This window comes from Suncus etruscus, chromosome 5 (assembly GCF_024139225.1).
Source record: "Suncus etruscus isolate mSunEtr1 chromosome 5, mSunEtr1.pri.cur, whole genome shotgun sequence".
NCBI classification, from domain to species: domain Eukaryota; kingdom Metazoa; phylum Chordata; class Mammalia; order Eulipotyphla; family Soricidae; genus Suncus; species Suncus etruscus.
In genome coordinates, this window is record NC_064852.1 from 104827194 (window position 1) to 104848317 (window position 21124).

The 21124-nt window shown below is 36.4% G+C and overlaps 1 protein-coding gene across 1 annotated transcript in view; it reads left to right on the forward strand.

Moving 5' to 3' along the window:
• Positions 1 to 19880, forward strand: part of COLEC10 (collectin subfamily member 10) — a 64225-nt gene extending 44345 nt beyond the window's left edge. Inside the window, exons 4-6 of the mRNA XM_049773495.1 lie at positions 8624 to 8677; positions 10964 to 11059; positions 19356 to 19880. Coding sequence (XP_049629452.1) covers positions 8624 to 8677; positions 10964 to 11059; positions 19356 to 19747 — 542 coding nt within the window. The 3' untranslated portion in view covers positions 19748 to 19880. The remainder of the gene's footprint in view (positions 1 to 8623; positions 8678 to 10963; positions 11060 to 19355) is intronic.
• Positions 19881 to 21124: the final 1244 nt, after the last annotated feature.

The window sequence follows — 21124 nt, forward strand, 5'->3', positions numbered from 1 at the left end:
GCAGGAAGAATTCACTCTCCTAAACATATATGCACCGAATGAGGGGCCAGCAAAATATTTAATACAACTGCTGACAAATCTGAAAAATAATATCAACAACAACACAATAATTGTGGGGGACCTAAACACGGCTTTGTCAACACTGGACAGGTCAACCAGACTGAAACCCAACAAGAATATACTAGACCTGAGGAGAGAAATGGAAGAAAGAGGCCTAGTGGATATATATAGGACACTCCATCCCCAGAAACCTGGATACACATTCTTCTCCAATGTACATGGGACATTCTCCAGGATAGACTACATGCTGGCACATAAAACATACCTCCATAAGATCAAGAGGATAGAAATTTTGCAGACTACCTTCGCTGACCACAAGGCTCTGAAATTATTTGTGAACTCCAAAGGGACTCAGAAGAAACACTTTAACACCTGGAAGTTAAACAGCCTCATGCTCAATAACCAGTGGGTCCGAGATGAAATCAAGGAGGAAATAAAAAGGTTCCTGGAAACAAATGACAATAAAGACACAAACTCTCAGAACTTATGGGACACAGCAAAAGCAGTACTGAGAGGAAAATTTATAGCTTTGCAAGCACACATCAGGAAGGAAGAAGGAGCTTACCTGAGTAGCTTAATGACACAGCTAATAGAACTAGAAAATGCTCAACAAAAGGACCCAAGAACAGGAAGACAGAAGGAAATAACAAAGCTGAGAGCAGAAATCAACGAAGTGGAAACTCAAAAAACAATCCGAAAGATCAACGAAAGCAGAAGTTGGTTCTTTGAAAAAATAAACAAGATTGATAGACCACTGGCAAACCTAACAAAGAAAGAGAGAGAGAGAAACTTGATAACTCGTATCAGGAATGAAAAAGGAGAGATCACTACTGATATGACAGAGATTCAAAGGGTAATCAGAAACTACTTTGAAAAACTCTACGCCACTAAAAATGAGAACCTGGAAGAAATGGATAAATTCTTGGACTCTTATAATCTTCCACGGTTGAAGGAAGAGGATGTAGCATATCTAAACACCCCCATCACCATTGATGAAATTAAAACAGTAATCAAATGTCTGCCGAAAAACAAAAGCCCAGGTCCAGATGGATTCACTAATGAATTCTATCAAACTTTCCAAGAGGAACTACTGCCAATCTTGGCAAGACTCTTTCATGAAATTGAACAAACAGAAACACTTCCAAATAGCTTTTATGAAGCCAACATCACCTTGATACCTAAACCAGACAGAGACGCTACCAAAAAAGAAAATTACAGACCAATATCACTGATGAATGCAGATGCAAAGATCCTCAACAAAATCCTGGCAAATAGGATTCAATGCCTCATTAAGAAGATCATCCACTACGATCAAGTAGGTTTCATCCCAGGAATGCAAGGCTGGTTTAACATCCGTAAATCTATCAACATAATACACAACATCAATAACAAGAAAAATAAAAACCACATGATCATATCAATAGATGCAGAGAAAGCATTTGATAAGGTCCAACACCCATTCTTGATCAAAACTCTCAGCAAGATGGGAATGGAGGGAACCTTTCTCAATATAGTGAAGGCCATCTACCACAAGCCAGTGGCAAATATTATCCTCAATGGAGAAAAACTGAAAGCCTTCCCTCTAAATTCTGGCACAAGACAAGGCTGTCCTCTCTCACCACTCCTATTCAACATAGCACTGGAAGTACTTGCTATAGCGATTAGGCAAGAAAAGGATATCAAGGGAATCCAGATAGGAAAGGAAGAAGTCAAGCTCTCACTGTTTGCAGATGACATGATACTCTACTTAGAAAACCCTAAAGACTCTATCAAAAAGCTTCTAGAAACAATAGACTCATATAGCAAGGTGGCAGGCTACAAAATTAACACACAAAAATCAATGGCCTTTCTATACACCAACAGTAATAAAGAAGAAATGGACATTAAGAAAACAACCCCATTCACAATAGTACCACACAAACTCAAATATCTTGGAATCAACTTGACTAAATATGTGAAGGACCTATACAAAGAAAACTATAAAACTCTGCTCCAAGAAATAAGAGAGGACACACGGAAATGGAAACACATACCCTGCTCATGGATTGGCAGGATTAACATCATCAAAATGTCAATACTCCCCAAGGCATTATACAGATTTAATGCCATCCCTCTAAAGATACCCATGACATTCTTCAAAGAAGTGGATCAGACACTTTTGAAATTCATTTGGAACAATAAACACCCTCGAATAGCTAAAGCAATCATTGGGAAAAAGAATATGGGAGGAATTACTTTTCCCAACTTTAAACTGTACTACAAAGCAACAGTTATCAAAACAGCATGGTATTGGAATAAGGATAGGTCCTCAGATCAGTGGAATAGGCTTGAATACTCAGAAAATGTTCCCCAGAGATACAACCATCTAATTTTTGATAAAGGAGCAGGAAATCCTAAATGGAGCAGGGAAAGCCTCTTCAACAAGTGGTGTTGGCACAATTGGATAGCCACTTGCAAAAAATTAAACTTAGACCCCCAGCTAACATCATGTACAAAGGTAAAATCCAAATGGATTAAAGACCTCGATATCAGCCCCAAAACCATAAGATATATAGAACAGCACATAGGCAAAACACTACAGGACATTACAGGCATCTTCAAGGAGGAAACTGCACTCTCCAAGCAACTGAAAGCAGAGATTAACAGATGGGAATATATTAAGCTGAGAAGCTTCTGCACCTCAAAGGAAATAGTGCCCAGGATACAAGAGCCACCCACTGAGTGGGAGAAACTATTCACCCAATACCCATCAGATAAGGGGCTAATCTCCAAAATATACAAGGCACTGACAGAACTTTACAAGAAAAAAACATCTAACCCCATCAAAAAATGGGGAGAAGAAATGAACAGACACTTTGACAAAGAAGAAATACGCATGGCCAAAAGACACATGAAAAAATGTTCCACATCACTAATCATCAGGGAGATGCAAATCAAAACAACGATGAGATACCACCTCACACCCCAGAGAATGGCACACATCACAAAGAATGAGAATAAACAGTGTTGGCGGGGATGTGGAGAGAAAGGAACTCTTATCCACTGCTGGTGGGAATGCTGTCTAGTTCAACCTTTATGGAAAGCGATATGGAGATTCCTTCAAAAACTGGAAATCGAGCTCCCATACGATCCAGCTATACCACTCCTAGGAATATACCCTAGGAACACAAAAATACAATACAAAAACCCCTTCCTTACACCTATATTCATTGCAGCTCTATTTACCATAGCAAGACTCTGGAAACAACCAAGATGCCCTTCAACAGATGAATGGCTAAAGAAACTGTGGTACATATACACAATGGAATATTATGCAGCTGTCAGGAGAGATGAAGTCATGAAATTTTCCTATACATGGATGTACATGGAATCTATTATGCTGAGTGAAATAAGTCAGAGAGAGAGAGAAAAACGCAGAATGGTCTCACTCATCTATGGGTTTTAAGAAAAAAGAAAGACACCCTTGTAATAATAATTTTCAGACACAAAAGAGAAAAGAGCTGGAAGTTCCAGCTCACCTCAGGAAGCTCACCACAAAGAGTGATGAGTTTAGTTAGAGAAATAACTACATTTTGAACTGTCCTAATATTGAGAATGTATGAGGGAAATGTAGAGCCTGTTTAGGGTACAGGCGGGGGTTGGGTGGGGAGGAGGGTGATTTGGGACTTGGGTGATGGGAATGTTGCACTGGTGATGGGTGGTGTTCCTTTTATGACTGAAACCCAAACACAATCATGTATGTAATCAAGGTGTTTAAATAAAAAAAAAATAAAAAAAAAAAATAAAAAAAAATAAAAAAATAAAAAAAAAAAAAAAAAAAAAGAAAATTAAAATTACTTCTATTCTTAAGGACTTTTTATGAATCCCTGTTACCTTCAAGAAAACCTACTCTCTTAATAATTATAAACAACTTTTAATATCATCTATCTCCTCTCAACTGTTCTATCTACACAACTTCATTCCAAATTTCTATCATGAATGTTCTCTTGAATACACTTAAATTCCTCATACCCTTTTTTCTAACATAAAAAAACGTGTTTTCTCACAAATTAATTCCTTGACAAATGTTGTTCTTTCTATATGTAATGTATGCTTCTATTTTGATATTCTAGTATTAGACATTTTGAAATATGCTTCCAAATTCAACGTAGATGTTACAATAAAAAAAAAAAAAAAAAAAAAAAGAACTTATTAGTCATATGTCAATAATTATCTATATATCATAATTTTACTTTAAGAATGAATAAACATGGGGCCGGAGAGATGGCATGGAGGTAAGGCGTTTACCTTTCATGCAGAAGGTCATCGGTTCAAATCCCGGTGTCCCATATGGTCCCCCGTGCCTGCCAGGAGCAGTTTCTGAGCACAGAGCCAGGAAAAACCCCTGAGCACTGCCGGGTGTGATCCAAAAAAAACCACAAAAAAAAAAAAAAAAAAAAAAGAATGAATAAACGGTGGCTAGAGAAATAATACAGTGAGTAAGGCTCTTACTTGCCTTGCATATTGTTGGCCCAGGAACAATCCCTAGGATCCATATGGTCTACTGAGCCTGTCAGGAGTAACCCCAGAGCATAGAGTTAGGGGTAAGCTACACTGAGTGTGGCCAAAAGAGACAACAACAACAACAAAAAATAAAGAAATGAAGATTCAAAGAAATTAAGCAACTATGCACATCAAACCACAAACACTAAGACTGTTCTCACTATGACATCTAAACTATCCATATGTGTATATATATATATATATATATATATATATATATACATCTTTTGTAATAATAGTGTTAAAATTTGGGATATATAAAATAATGTGGTCATTCATTAAAAAGTTAAAAATTGTCTGGGGACATCTATATCTTGTTTCTATTTTTACTTGAAAAGCATCATGTAGACATTTCTCAACAATTTTTAGAGACAAAAGAGAAGAGGGATGGATGTTATAGCCCACCTCATGAACCTCACCACAAAAAATGATGAGTTTAGTTAGAGAAATAACTACATTGCGAACTATCCTAACAATGAGAATATATGAGGAAAATAGAAAGCCTGTCTAGAATACAGGTGGGGGCAGGGAGGGGAGTAGGGATATTTGGGACATTAGTGATGGGAATGTTGCACTGGTGATGGGGGGGTGTCATCTTATATGAATGAAACCCAACCATAATCATGTTTGTAACCAAGATGTTTAAATAAAAAATATTTTTAAAAAAGAAATGAAAAAAGAATGAAAATGTTGGACTATTTAGACCTAACAACGCAAATACTATCATCATTCTCAAAAAAACATAGGTATCATTGTAACCTTTTAGGATTCATTAATGTAAATTTTACTTATTTAGTAAAATCAAAAATATTTCTAAAAAGAAAAGAAAAGCATCATGTTTCTCAACATAAACTATAATGTTAGCAGTAGGTTATAGAAGTAGTCTTTTTCAAGATGAGGACATATTAATGCTTTTCCATTTCATGTTTTTTTTCTTAAAAATCACAGCGTTATTGGTTTTGTGAAATGACTTTTTGTGCATATTGATATGATCATCTATGTTTTCCTGTAGTAGTTTTGTACATTGTTTTCTATTCATTGATTGAAATCGTTGATGTCAAGTGTTTAAACTAAATTTAACTGTTGAAATGTCAGTCTTGTAGAAATAAAACAAGTTCTTTGGATTTATGAGTTCCTTTTAAAAACAATAATTAAGCAGCTTATCTGCACCTAGCTAGTAATGATAGTGCCAAGATTCAAGTTGTGCTTTTTTTTTTTTTACATACATTATTTTTTATACATCACCCACCCAGTTCCTACAGAAACAACTACTTTGGCTCCTCATCTGTTAACAGAGGAAAGGCATTCTTGTAAAAATGACATAAAGTTGAAGCAATGCAAAAATCTGTTTCCCACATCACTAAGATCTAACTAAAGGCAACCACTTTAGAGAAGTCTTCTTTTGTAATTCATGATTCTTTTTGATGCTTCTAACAAACCTATCAAACATTCCCTTTATTGCACACCACTTATACATGACAATCATGTTGCCCATCTCTTTGGTCTCCAATGTGTACTATATTTTCCCTTAAAAAGTCTACAATATTAATAAAACAAGTATTTTATTGATATTTCATTTGTGTTCAATATTAGGTTTCACCCAGAACCAGGATCATAGCAGAACTAGACCTTCAACTTTTAGTCCAATGTCAACTTTCAGTTCATATAAATTAAAATACATATACATATAAAATAGTATTAAAATAGATGAAACTATATCCATATTATCTCTTAGGTACTTATTGGTTTTTAGTGATGACAAAACAGTTATTTCCTATAACTTTTAGTTACTTTGTTTTGTTTGTTTTGTTTTTTGGGTCACAAAAAACTCAGGGATTACTCCATGCTCAGAAATCGCTCCTGGCAGGCTTGGGGGACCATATGGGATGCCGGGATTCAAACCGATGACCTTCTGCATGAAAGGCAAAGACATTACCTCCATGCTATCTCTCCGGTCCCTTAGTTGCATTTTTGAAAATGATTGTTCCCTTTATTAAATCATTGTTTAACTCATTGGAGAAGCACCAGAAATTAAAAACTCAGAAATGCTCAAATTTTAATCCCAGAATTGGCATCAAATGACTCTAATCATATTGTCAGTTGTAGGATAAGGTTAGTCGTTGTAACCAACTCATCAGATTTAGTATGTGAATGCCATTAAATAGCATAAAAATATTTCTGAAATAATATGGAGCAAATATGTTTCCCTTTATTACATTAATATAGCTTACAATATAGTCTTTTGCATTCCATTTAAAAGGAAAATGAGGAATCAGAACATTATCAAGGTGTTTGGCATATGCTCATGAGTTTTACCCAAATATATACTAAATAATCCAAATATTTATCTTATCTCACTCATTTCATCTTCTTAAGTTTTTGATAACCAAGATTTCATGTTATCTTCTTTTTTTTTGGGGGGGGGGGGCACACCCGTTTGACGCTCAGGGGTTACTCCTGGCTATGCGCTCAGAAATCGCCCTGGCTTGGGGGACCATATGGGACGCCGGGGGATCGAACCACGGTCCATCCTACGCTAGTGCTTGCAAGGCAGACACCTTAACTCTAGCGCCACCGGCCCCCATGTTATCTTCTTACAAAACCTTCTTTCAACCGTCCATCTGAAATACTGTTTCTGATTGCACTCTTCCAAAATACATGTTCCCTAACATCACTCTTAAAATATTTATCATATAATTTTTTTTACCTCTGCTCCATATACAAGTCCAGAAGTCTCCTTCTATGTACTTTTGGAGAGTTAATAAATGTCTGAAATCACTATAAAGTAAGGGACTTGGGTGAAATCAAAGTGTAAAGGACCTCTGGCAAACATGTCTTTCTGGATGACCAACATATGTAGAAGTCTTTCACAGAAATCCTTTTACATAAGTGATGAAGAGATGATGAGATAAAAAATGTACTGAGAAAATAAGGAATCCTGTGCATTTGAAAGAAACTCCTGCTTTTTCTCATTTGTTGTAAAGGACGGATTTCGTAGAAATACTATAGCAATTCCATTCATTTCTCTCATGCCCCCTTGAGTCAGTCAATTCTCTATCACACCTAGTTTCTTTAAGGATCCACCTCACTCTATTTACCAGACTGGTTAACCTTTATTCTGTATTCATCTATTGTTAGTTTTGTTTCTTTTTCCAGATTGCTGTTGAAGCAATTTGACATATAGGGGTCTTTTTTGTTTGATTATTAAGAACATCAGCCAAATATTTCTTCTTGAAAATCAAAAGCTTTGCTTTCAGTTATTGCATCTAATGTGACTTCAAGAGCTTTTTTTGAAGCTGAGAAAAATGACCATCTTTTCTCTTTGCTTTGATAATCTCCATTCTCTGAGAATTATTTTGTGGATGCCTTAAAGTGACTCTAAGTAAATAAGAAAATGGTGACAAACAAAGCAAGAAGAGCAGATAGAAATCTTATTAAGGCTGATATTTCAGTCTAGTATGTTTGACACCACCCTATATTATAGATTTTGCACACATCACATTGCTTCTAGAAAGTGCAAATTACTTTAAGTCAGAAGTTTAGTCTTGTCATACTTATTATACTTATAAGTTAGTCTATTTTTTGAATAGAATAATAAATACTAAGCATATTTTTTACTAAATTAAAAGGCACAGCATGCAATTATTTGAGAGTTCAAGAGTTATGTCAAGCAACTTAACACATATACTTGAACATGGAAATATGATAATTAATTGATCCAAACATACCAAAAGTAATACTAAAATAAAAAATTTGCAGATAATTAAAATAGTACAGAAGGATACATTATAAAAATCAATAGGATAGTGACACAGTTAAAAATATTATACATTCTTGTAGAACTCTACACTTAGTCTAAATAGCTTATGATTTGTTTGCTTAGTTATATGCATCAGTGGGAGATATTGCAAAAGCAACTTAAAAACTGCATTGTATGATTTGGGTCCTTTAAGATAGCATATCACTGACATATATACCATTTCAAGTAATATTTTTTGTGGCTATGTACATGTATTTTCAGGAGGCAAAGGAGAAAAAGGTTTGCCTGGAGTTCCTGGAGGAAAAGGAAAAGCAGGTATGTTATGTGCAGTTTTCTTTTTTGTTCCTTGCATCTTTCCAAATGTTTATGTCAATGTATATGTATTTTATAGAAAAATGAGAGGTTTTCAATAAGCTTAATTTTGTGTTCTTTGAGCTAACAAAGGGGACTCCAGGAACTATCTTCTTTATCACTGGTGACTTTCTAGTTTCTAAGTAAGAGATGATATAATTTTGTATTCTATCCTCATCACTGTTGCTCTGAGAGGACAAACCCAGCACATTAGTAAGAACCACTCTCTCAGAAAGTGGACATTGGTGAAGGAATTGATGTTGGAAAATTGTATGACAGAACCTAATATTAAATAACTTTGAACCTATAATTTGTGGTAATTAAAAATTTAAAACTATGATTCAAATTTGGTAATTTGATTAAAATAAAATTTATTATGATTAAAAATCAAATGGTGATTAAAAAATCTAAATTAAAAAAAAGAGACCTCACTCTCCCAAATTCTCCATAGGAGCTTCAACAATAAAACTGTGTCTTCAGGGCTGGAGCGACAGCACAGCTGTATGGGTAGGGAATTTGCCTTGCACACAGCTGACCAAGAACGGACCTTAGTTTTAGATCCCTGGATTGAGCCAGGAGCAATTTTTAAGCACATAGCCAGGAGTAATCCTGAGCATCACAGGGTGTGGCCCAAAAACAAAACAAACAAACACTACCACCCTCCAAAGAAACTATGTCTTCATTGGCATTTTAACTAAACATTGATTCCTGTCAGCCAGAAATGAATGATCATGATCGAGAGAGAGAGAGAGAGAGAGAGAGAGAGAGAGAGAGAGTGTGTGTGTGTTTGTGTGTGTGTGTGTGTGTGTGTGTGTGTGAGAGAGAGAGAGAGAGAGAGAGAGAGAGAGAGAGAGAGAGAGAGAGAGAGAGAGAACAGAGTTATAGATAATGCCTTCAGTAGCCTGGGATATTCTTCCTGAGTGACAAAAGAGACTTTATTTCATGTATTACAGAAATAAAGGGAAAAAAAAACAAGCTTCTCACAGGCCCTTCCTTCAATCATTTCTCTACACATCCACAGGAGTGTGGAGAAGAAAAATTCTAAGTACTATTTTAAATTTTTTATATTAAGCAGTACTATGTATAGAGTCACAATGTTTTATTAATTTGGTGAATAAAATTAATTTTGTTTCTCAGCCACTAAATATAAAACAAATGAAGAAATTGCATGAAGCAGACATTAAATAGAAAAAAGTTCAATAATTTTATTTTAAATCATTTTCTTACATTTTTTCACTGTCAAATATTAAGAAGTTGCTGAAAATAGACAAATGGATATAGAGGAATGAAGGAGTAAAATGAAGATTATAGTTGAAACACATATGGAATAATGCCCTCTCCAAACTATAATCTGAACCTATTCACATATTAATTTTAGTGCTTGAAACATTCAAGTTATACTCTAAATGGGTAATCACAATTAACATTTTAATTTATCATGAGTTATCTCTCCTATCTTGGGAGATTTGGATGAGTCAGTGAATAATGCAAAAACAGAAAAGAAGACTGACTAGAAATATGTTTTTTAAAAAGCTGTAAAGATTTTTATTCTGAAATTAGAAAGGCACATTCTGTGTTCAACAAAAATGCCAACTGGTCCACAATATGTGTGAATCAACTTGTGTTTATATTTTTAAATTTTCATATATACTTATTTGGTTGTTTTCTTTACATAGGGAGATCCTTAAATTCCCAGGTGAACTGGGGTTATTTAGACTCGCCCATATGAGCTAGTGGTTGAATCATGGTGGGATTAAACTCAGGATCTCTCATGAGTCAAACATCTACTTTACCTCTTGCACTGCGTTCTCTGTCCTCTTTTTCTCTTTTAAAATTCTGACTTAGAATAGTTCTGTTTCATACAAGAGAGGTTAGATTAGACGAATTTCTAATGTAAAGGTTAAGTGGAAACTTGTTTCCAAGATTAAGTGCAGGGCAAAGAATTCAAAAGAAATGAAATGAATATTTTCCAAGCTGGAGTCCAGGATTTGATCTTCGGTATCACGTGGTCCTCAGAGCATGCCAACAGCAACCTCCCTGAGAATCAAGCCTCTGATCACAGGTGAGGGGGTGACCCCCAAATACAGATAAACAAACAAAAGAATAATAGACTAAAAGTATAGTTATTCACAGAAAGACAAAATCAACCCAGCAAACATTAGAAAATGTAAGAAAGAGAGCGATTGCTATTCTTTTCCATGGAAAATGCAGGTGCTTCAGTATGAATTTGTAGTTTTTATCATTTAAAAGGCACCGTCTGTGACTGTGGAAGATACCGAAAAGTAGTCGGACAATTGGATATTAGTGTTGCTCGCCTCAAGACATCCATGAAGTTTGTTAAAAATGGTGGGTATTTTCTCATTTTCTTGGTGTATTCATCTATGGATTTAGACTCTTTAGCCCTGCATCCCTGTATTCCAATCCAGAAATAAATCTGCTGGATGCAGTCTTACTGAGAATGTCACCTGTTTAATGGTCTCTCTAAATGCTTATTAATCATGCAGATGCTAGTTTTCTTCAGGACCACTCTGGGAATTTATATGTAAGTACATTGCCTATAATTTGATAATGGAATTTTCTTTCTTTTTCTTTCTTTTTCTTTCTTTCTTTCTTTGTTTGTTTCTTTCTTTCTCTTTCTTTCTTCTTTTTTCTTTCTTTCTTTCTTCTTTCTTCTTTCTTTCTTTCTTCTTTCTTTCTTCCTTTCTTTCTCCTTCCTTCCTTCCTTTCTTTCTCCTTCCTTCCTTCCTTCCTTCCTTCCTTCCTTCCTTTCTTTCTTTCTTTCTTTCTTTCTTTCTTTCTTTCTTTCTTTCTTTCTTTCTTTCTTTCTTTCTTCTTTCTTCTTTCTTTATTTCTTTCTTCTTTCTCTTTCTTTCTTTCTTTCTTTCTTTCTTTCTTTCTTTCTTTCTTTCTTTCTTTCTTTCTTTCTTTCTTTCTTTCTTTCTTCTTTCTTTCTTTCTTTTTGTTTTTTGGGGAGACACCCATTTGTTGCTCAGGGCTTACTCCAGGCTAAGTGCTCAGAAATTCCATCTGTCTCGGGGGATGGGCACCATATGGGACGCCAAGGGATAGAACCACAGTCCTTCCTTGGCTAGTGCTCGCAAGGCAGACACCTTAACTCTAGCACCACCTCTCCAGCCCCAATAATGTAATTTTCCATGGGAGACAAACAGTAGACAAGTCATGCTTGCAGAATAAAAAAGGATGAAAGAACCAAATATACATGGTGGTAATGTTGATAATGTTAAAGATAACAATGATGGAGGCATGCTAATTAAAGTTAAGTATGACCAAGATGACCATTCCCAAAGACAGACAGAGCTAATGAACTTGAATTTAAATATGTTAGAATTATTTCACACTCTTAATACAAGTGAGTATAACTATAATGCTATTGTAAATTTTGTACCTTTGTGTGTATTAGTAATTTTTATTATTTGTTATCATGTTAGCTATTAGTGTTAGCAGCAGAGCTTAAAAATTGAAATTAATTAGAAGCTGAGTCCCTTGTTTGTGACATCAGGCTGGGAAAATCCACGAAATTAGCCTGCCCAGTGGGGCGCTACTGTGAAAACTGTGAGTCTACCTGTGTATGTCTGTCTACTGTCCTCTTGCGTGAACGTCTTGGGAGTGGGCCGAAAAGAGGCTCCAGCAGAGCATGGCAGCTTCACTTAGCGGTCGTGCGCTTTTTTTAAGAAAAGAACACCATTGCAACAAGAAGAAAAAATCACACTAAGAACTGTGCTGGATCACAGAAGCAAGCATTTCTCTCCGGACTGTCTTCTCTGTTGCATGCTCCGGCCTCAGATTTGATCCAGTGTGAGGCTTCATCCACAAATGACTCCCTTCCCTTAGAGGCAAGTCAACCCATCCAGAAATGGCAGAGCCAGAAGAGTTTGCTTCCTGCATCATATAGCCAATGAATACCACCACAACACGTAGAAAAACCCACAATACAAGTGTGACAATGGGGAAACAACGCAGGCCAGCATCAGACATAGAGAATGAAGATGACAATTCTGATGACCAGATAATGACCAACCAACTAATCAACCTCTCAGATAAGGACTTTAGACTAGCAATATGGTAGATGCTCAATGAACTCAAAGAAACCATGGATCCAGTTGAACAGAACACTAATAAGAACCAAGAAAATATGAAGACAGAAATCACAAAACTCCAAACTGAAATAACAAGTCAACTAACAGGCCTGAAAAAGTCAGAAAATGAAGTAAATGACAAAATGGATAAGCTCTGGGACAGGGTATCAGAAGCTGAGAATAAACTTGGTGCTGTGGAAGATGAGATACATAACAATTCCATACAGCAGGAGAGATTGGAAAAAAAAACTTAAAGTAAATGAACAGACAATGGAAAAATTAGTCAAAGAATGGGAACAGATGAAAATAGAAGTCTATGATAAGATCAACAGAAACAACTTAAGAATCATTGGAGTCCCAGAGACCCAGGAAGAAAATTTCCAGGAAGAATCAACGGTCAAGAACATCATTAAAGAGAAACTTCCAGAGCTAAAGAATATCAATGATCAAATCCTGCATGCTGGAAGAGTACCAACCAAAAGAGATCCCAGAAAAACCACCCCAAGACACATCCTAGTCACAATGACAAATCCCACAGATAGAGACGGAATTCTGAAAACATCAAGATCAAAAGGGGAAATTACGTTCAAGCGAGCATCCTTGAGATTTACAGCAGACCTGTCACCAGAAACACTCAATACCAGAAAGCAATGGTGGGAAATTATGACAAGACTGAATGAAATGAATGCTTCACCTAGAATACTATACCCAGCAAAACTCACTTTCTGGTTTGACGGAAGAATACATGGTTTCACAGACAAAAAACAGCTCAGAAACTTTACAGACTCAAAACCAGTCTTAAGAGAAAAACTGAAAGACCTAATTTAAGACAAGACTAACCAAAAGACACACCAAATTTCGATATAAAGATGGCATTAAATCCCAGGACAATTCTTTCTCTCAATGTCAATGGACTAAAAGCACCAGTTAAGAGATACAGAGTGGCTAAGTGGATCAAAAAACTCAATCCAACCTTCTGCTGCCTATAAGAAACGCACCTGAATACTCAAAACAAACATAGACTCAAAATAAAAGACTGGAGGAAAATTATCCAAGCAAACAACACCCATAAAAAAGCTGGAGTGGCCATACTAATATCAGATAATGCAAACATTATACTCAGGAAGGTTGTAAGGGACAAAGTGGACATTTTATATTAATCAAGGGGTATGTAGAGCAGGAAGAAATAACTCTCCTAAACATATATGCACCGAATGAGGGGCCAGCAAAATATTTAATACAACTGTTGACAAATCTGAAAAATAATATCAATTACAACACAATAATTGTGGGGAACCTCAACATGGCTTTGTCATCAATGGATAGGTCAACCAGATTGAAACCCAACAAGAATATACTAGACCCGAGGAGAGAAATGGAAGAAAGAGGCCTAGTGGATATATATAGGACAATCCATCCCCAGAAACCTGGATACACATTCTTCTCCAATGTACATGGAACATTCTCCAGGATAGACTACATGCTGGCACATAAAACATACCTCCATAATATCAAGAGGATAGAAATTTTGCAGACTACCTTCGCTGACCACAAGGCTCTGAAATTATTTTTGAATTCCAAAGGGACTCAGAAGGAAAACTTTAACACCTGGAAGTTAAACAGCCTCATGCTCAATAACCAGTGGGTCCAAGATGAAATCAAGGAGGAAATCAAAAGGTTCCTGGAAACAAATGACAATAAAGACACAAACTATCTGAACTTATGGGACACAGCAAAGGCAGTACTGAGAGGAAATTTTATAGCTTTGCAAGCACACATGAGGAAGGAAGAAGGAGCTTACTTGAGTAGCTTAATGACACAGCTAATGAACTAGAAAGTGGTCAACAAAAGGACCCAAAAATAGGACGACAGAAGGAAATAACACAGCTGAGAGTAGAAATCAACGAAGTGGAAACCCAAAAAACAATCCGAAAGATCAACGAAAGCAGAAGTTGGTTCTTTGAAAAAATAAACAAGATTGATAGACCACTGGCAAACCTAACAAAAAAAGAGAGAGAGAGAGAAACTTGATAACTTGTATTAGGAATGAAAAAGGAGAGATCACTACTGATATGACAGAGATTCAAAGGGTAATCAGAAACTACTTTGAGAAACTCTACGCCACTAAAAATGAGAACCTGGAAGAAATGGATAAATTCTTGGACTCTTATAATCTTCCACGGTTGAAGAAAGATGATGTAGTGTATCCAAACACCCCCATCACCATTGATGAAATTAAAACGGTAATCATATGTCTGCCGAAAAACAAAAGCCCAGGCCCAGATGGATTCACCAATGACTTCCTTCAAACTTTCCAAGAGTAACTACTACCAATACTGGCAAGACTCTTTCATGAAATTGAACAAACGGAAACACTTCCAAATAGCTTTTATGAAGCCAACATTACCTTGATACCTAAACCAGAAAGAGGTGCTAAAAAAAAGAAAATTACAGACCAATATCGCTGATCAATGCAGATGCAAAGATCCTCAACAAAATCCTGGCAAAGAGGATTCAATGCCTCATTAAGAAGATCATCCACTATGATCAAGTAGGTTTCATCACAGGAATGCAAGGATGGTTTAACATCCGTAAATCTATCAACATAATACACAACATCAATAACAAGAAAAATAAAAACCACATGATCATATCAATAGATGCAGAGAAAGCATTTGATAAGGTCCAACACCCATTCTTGATCAAAACTCTCAGCAAGATGGGAATGGAAGGAACCTTTCTAAATATAGATACGGACATCTACAACAAGCCAGTGGCAAATATTATCATCAATGAAGAAAAACTAAAAAGCCTTCCCTCTAAATTCTGGCACAAGACAAGGCTGTCCTCTCTCACCACTCCTATTCAACATAGCACTGGAATACTTGCTATAGCGATTAGGCAAGAAAAAGATATCAAGGGAATTCAGATAGGAAAGGAAGAAATCAAGCTTTTACTGTTTGCAGATGACATGATACTCTACTTAGAAAACCATAGTGACTCTATCAAAAAGTTTCTAGAAACAATAGACTCATATAGCAAGGTGGCAGGTTACAAAATTAACACACAAAAATCAATGGGGCCATTCTATACACCAATAGTAATAAGGATGAAATGGACATTAAGAAAACAACCCCATTTAAACAAACTCAAATATCTTGGATTAAACTTGACTAAAAATATGAAGGACCTATACAAAGAAAACTAAAAAACTCTGCTCCAAGAAATAAGAGAGGACATGTGAAAATGGAAACGCATACCCTGCTCATGGATTGGTAGGATTAACATAATCAAAATGGCAATACTCCCCAAGGCTTTATACAGATTTAATGCGATCACTCTAAAGATACCCATGATATTCTTCGAAGAAGTGGATCAGGCAATTTTGAAATTCATTTGGAACAATAAACAACCTAGAAGAGCTAAAGCAATCATTGGAAAAAAGAACATGGGAGGAATTACTTTCCCCAACTTTAAACTGTACTACAAAGCAATAGTTATCAAAACAGCATGGTATTGGAATAAGGACAGGCCCTCAGATCAGTGGAATAGGCTTGAATACTCAGAAAATGTTCCCCAGACATACAATCACCTAATTTTTGATTAAGGAGCAGGAAATCCTAAATGGAGCAGGGAAAGCCTCTTCAACAAGTGGTGTTGGCACAACTGGATAGCCACTTGCAAAAAATTGAACTTAGACCCTCAGGTAACATCATGTACGAAGGTAAAATCCAAATGGATTAAAGACCTTGATATCAGCCCCAAAACCATAAGATATATAGAACAACACATAGGCAAAACACTCCAGGACATTACAGGCATCTTCAAGGAGGAAACTGCACTCTCCAAGCAAGTGAAAGCAGAGATTAACAGATGGGAATATATTAAGCTGAGAATCTTCTGCACTTCAAAGGAAATAGTGCCTAGTATACAAAAGCCACCCACTGAGTGGGAGAAACTATTCACCCAATACCCATCAGATAAGGGGCTAATCTCCAAAATATACAAGGCACTGACAGAACTTTACAAGAAAAAAACATCTAATCCCATTAAAAAATGGGGAGAAGAAATGAACAGACACTTTGACAAAGAAGAAATACAAATGGCCAAAAGACACATGAAAAAATGCTCCACATCACTAATCATCACGGAGTTGCAACTCTAAACAACGTTGAGATACCACCTCACACCACAGAGAATGGCACACATCACAAAGAATGAGAACAAACAGTGTTGGCGGGGATGTAGAGAGAAAGGAATTCTTATCCTGGTGGGAATGCCGTCTAGTTCAACCTTTATGGAAAGCGATATGAAGATTCCTCCAAAAACTGGAAATCGAGCTCCCATACCATCCAGCTATACCACTCCTAGGAATATACTCTAGGAACACAAAAATACAATACAAAAACCCCTTCCTTACACCTATATTCATTGCAGCACTATTTACCATAGCAAGACTCTGGAAACAACCCGATGCCCTTCAACAGAGGAATGGCTAAAGAAACTGTGGTACATATACACAATGGAATATTATGCAGCTGTCAAGAGAGATGAAGTCATTAAATTTTCCTATACATGGATGTACATGGAATCTATTATGCTGAGTGTTTATTTACTTTAAGTTTTTTTTTTTCAATCTCTCCTGCTGTATGGAATTGTTATTTATCTCATCTTCCACAGCACCAATTCTATTCTCAGCTTCTGTTACTCTGTCCCAGAGCTTATCCATTTTGTCTTTCACTTCGTTTACTGAATTTTTCAGGCCTGTTATTTGACATGTTATTTCAGTTTGGAGTTTTGTGATTTCTGTCTTTATATTTTTTTGTTCTTATTGGTGTTCTGTTCAACTGGATCCATGGTTTCTTTGAGTTCTTTGAGCATCTTCCATATTGCTTGTCTAAAGTCCTTATCTGAGAGGTTAATTAGTTGGTTTGTCATTATCTGTCATCAGAATTGTCATCTTCATTCTCTATGTCTGATGCTGGCCTGCGTTGTTTCTCCATTTTCACACTTATATTGTCGGTGTTGTGGTGGTATTCCTTCGCTAAAAGATGTATGCAGCCACACTCCTCTGGCTCCACCCTTTCTGGGTGGGTCAACTTGCCTCCAAGGAAGGGGAGTCCTCCGTGTATGAAGCCTCTCACAGGATCATATCTTAGGCTTGAGCACACAGCAAAAAAGACAGTCCGGAGAGAAATGCTGGGCTTCAGTGATCCAGCAGAGTTCTTAGTGTGATTTTTTCTTCTTGTTGCAATGGTTTTTTTTTTTTTCCTTAGAAAAAGCGTACAGCTGCGTAGCTAAGTAGAGCAGCCATGCTCTTCTGGAGCCTCTTTCAGCCCACTCCCCAAGTTTCACGTGACAAGACAGGAGACAGACACACACAGGCAGCACTCACAATTTTTCACAGTCTAGCCCCACTGGGCAGGCATAGTTTCGTAGATTTTCTGAGCCTGACATCACAAACAGGGGACCTGGCTTCTGCATAGTACTGCTTATAGCTGGTTTTCACATTATGAAGCACTTCCATGGTGTTCTTGCCCTAGAATGAGCTTCTGGGAGAGCCTTTTTGGCCCACTCCCAAGAGTTTCACACAACAGGACAGGAGACAGACACACACAGGCAGCACTCACAATTTTTCACAGTCGGGCCCCACTGGGCAGGCATAGTTTCGTGTAGTGAGCATTTTTTAATTAATTAAATATAAATGTACAGACCTTCAATTTTATGCTTTTTCTTTTTATGAATTTGGGCTGATTTTGAAGTCCTAGGTCTATTTTGAAACTTACTCTGTTTACTACATGTTTTGGATTAAAATAGAATCTCAGTCTCTATCTTTAGTCCCGAAATTTGACCCATCATGAACAAACTTTTTGTATTATTTCTATATCAGTTTAATAATCTTTACCATTCCCTACTATATTGCTATCAGCAATGTTTAAACTAGCAGAAAACACCTGTATTTAGTGTTAGTATACTGTGTTTAGGATCCACAGTTTAGTAGAAGTGATGTACAAAATAGATTATATTGAATGCACAATAGAAATAAGTAAATGAATACAATAGGAACATGTGGGAACAGTGTACAGAGGCCTTGTCTCTTTTTAGCACCACAAAAATTCTTGTAAGTGAAAATACTTTGGAGATTGAGAGGAGTTAAAGTTTCCTAAGTAAATAATTATTTAAACTTTCTAATCATAAAAAGCATGGTTATGTATGAGAGAAGGGTGTGTTCCAGGGACTTTACATATGTAAATGCATGCAAGCATGATTGGGAAGTATTGTTTGAGATGAGCAGCATAAATGTTCATAGAACCAGTTTGTTAAAATAGTTCTCTGCTTCCAAGTGGCTGGGAAAGTAGGACAGTCAGTTCTCCCATTTGATAGCTAACATGGCAGGAAAAATGATTCAGTCAGTTTCTATCTCATAATTTGGGCTTAAGAAATAATTTTCAAACAGTAAATTTGTTTAAATCAATCAATGTTATGTACTTGCCTTTACACTTTTTAAGATGTATATTCACATATTTCTTTTCCTCCCTGCAAAGTCATAGCAGGGATTAGGGAAACTGAAGAGAAATTCTACTACATTGTGCAAGAAGAGAAGAACTACCGGGAATCCCTAACCCACTGTCGGATCCGTGGTGGAATGCTCGCCATGCCGAAGGACCAAGCTGCCAACACACTTATTGCAGACTATGTTGCCAAAAGTGGCTTCTTCAGAGTATTTATTGGAGTGAATGATCTTGAGAGGGAGGGGCAGTATGTGTTCACAGACAATACTCCACTGCAGAACTACAGCAACTGGAAGGAAGGGGAGCCCAGTGACCCTTATGGTCATGAGGACTGTGTAGAAATGCTGAGTTCAGGCAGATGGAATGACACTGAGTGTCATATAAGCATGTATTTTGTCTGTGAGTTTGTTAAGAAGAAAAAGTAACTTCCCTTATACTGCATATTAGTTATATTCCTTTGACAGCATAATAGTTATTCTTATATATCCTTGTTTGCTTAGTCATGCTACATTGGATCTAATGCAAGACATGGAGGTAATTATAATCTAAGGTTTTGTATTTCCATTGCTTGGCTATGCTGTAAAGATTTTAATTTTTTCATAGATGGAATTTTTAAGAGGGACTTGAGCAAACATGGCTGTGCTCAGGAGTTCCCATATGTTCCCATTACCCCATTTTCTTCTTTTGATTAAGCCTCAGGGATCTCTCCTGGAAGTCTGGGGGGTGCTATCTGGGATACCCAGTCACCTGCATGCAAGTCAAGCACTCTACCCAGTGTACTATCACTCCAGCCTCAACAAAGGCATATTAATAAGCCAGTAACTCACTAGGCTACATGTGTCCCTAAAAAGTAGTTTTCACTATAGTCCAGTCAATTTTCTATCTCTCAAATTAAAGGTCTTTGCATTTGCTCAGCCATATCCTTTCAGATTTTGAAGCCACTCTTCATCTAGCCCAGAAGGTAATTGAAAAGTTAGATGGTGATTCCTCCAACCTGCCCTTGCCCAAAGCAAGTCACAAAGGAAGGCTTCTATTAAGAATTATCAGATACTATCTGTCCTTGAACACAAGAAGAAAAGTTTTTGAACTTGTCACCTGCCTTTTCTAGAGCTACAGTTGTGAATTTATCTTGATTACACATACACAGAAATACTTATACTCAAGACCTGTATATAAGGAACTAAATTTGGCCCAATGCTGTGTTTCAGTTCACACAGAATTACACAGATTCAATCTGTTCCTCTGATCTATGGTCCTCACTAAAGCACACCACGTAGATCAAGATACATCTAGGTCTACAATTTAACCCTAGTCCCCAGATAGTAAGAATATAATTTGAGTAAAAAGCAGAATTTGAAATCAATATCTTGCAAAGAAAAAGAGGATAGATTTATTTCTAATCAATATTATTTCTGATCCCCTATCTAAATCACCTACTATTAATAATAGGCTCTATTTATTATTGTATTTGGTTATTTACCATATCAGCTTTCTTCCCCCAAATACATAAGAAATGAAGTAAGAAGGTAATAAAACCTTCTAAAAGTTTCAAGATGTTATTAATTTAGGTATTTTAAATTTATACCTCTGATTCTTACTTCTACTCATGGTGACAGTTTTTTGGACACTTGACTCCTCTGATTACATGTTGTAATATTTCCACACCAGAGGTAGCCTCATTAGCATTCTGACAATAAAAGAATATAACTTCAGAAGTTAAAACTTGTTTGAAATTAACCTTTGTTTTGAATTTTTGTTTGTTTCTTATTTTTGGACCACACCCACCGATGCTCAGGAATTAC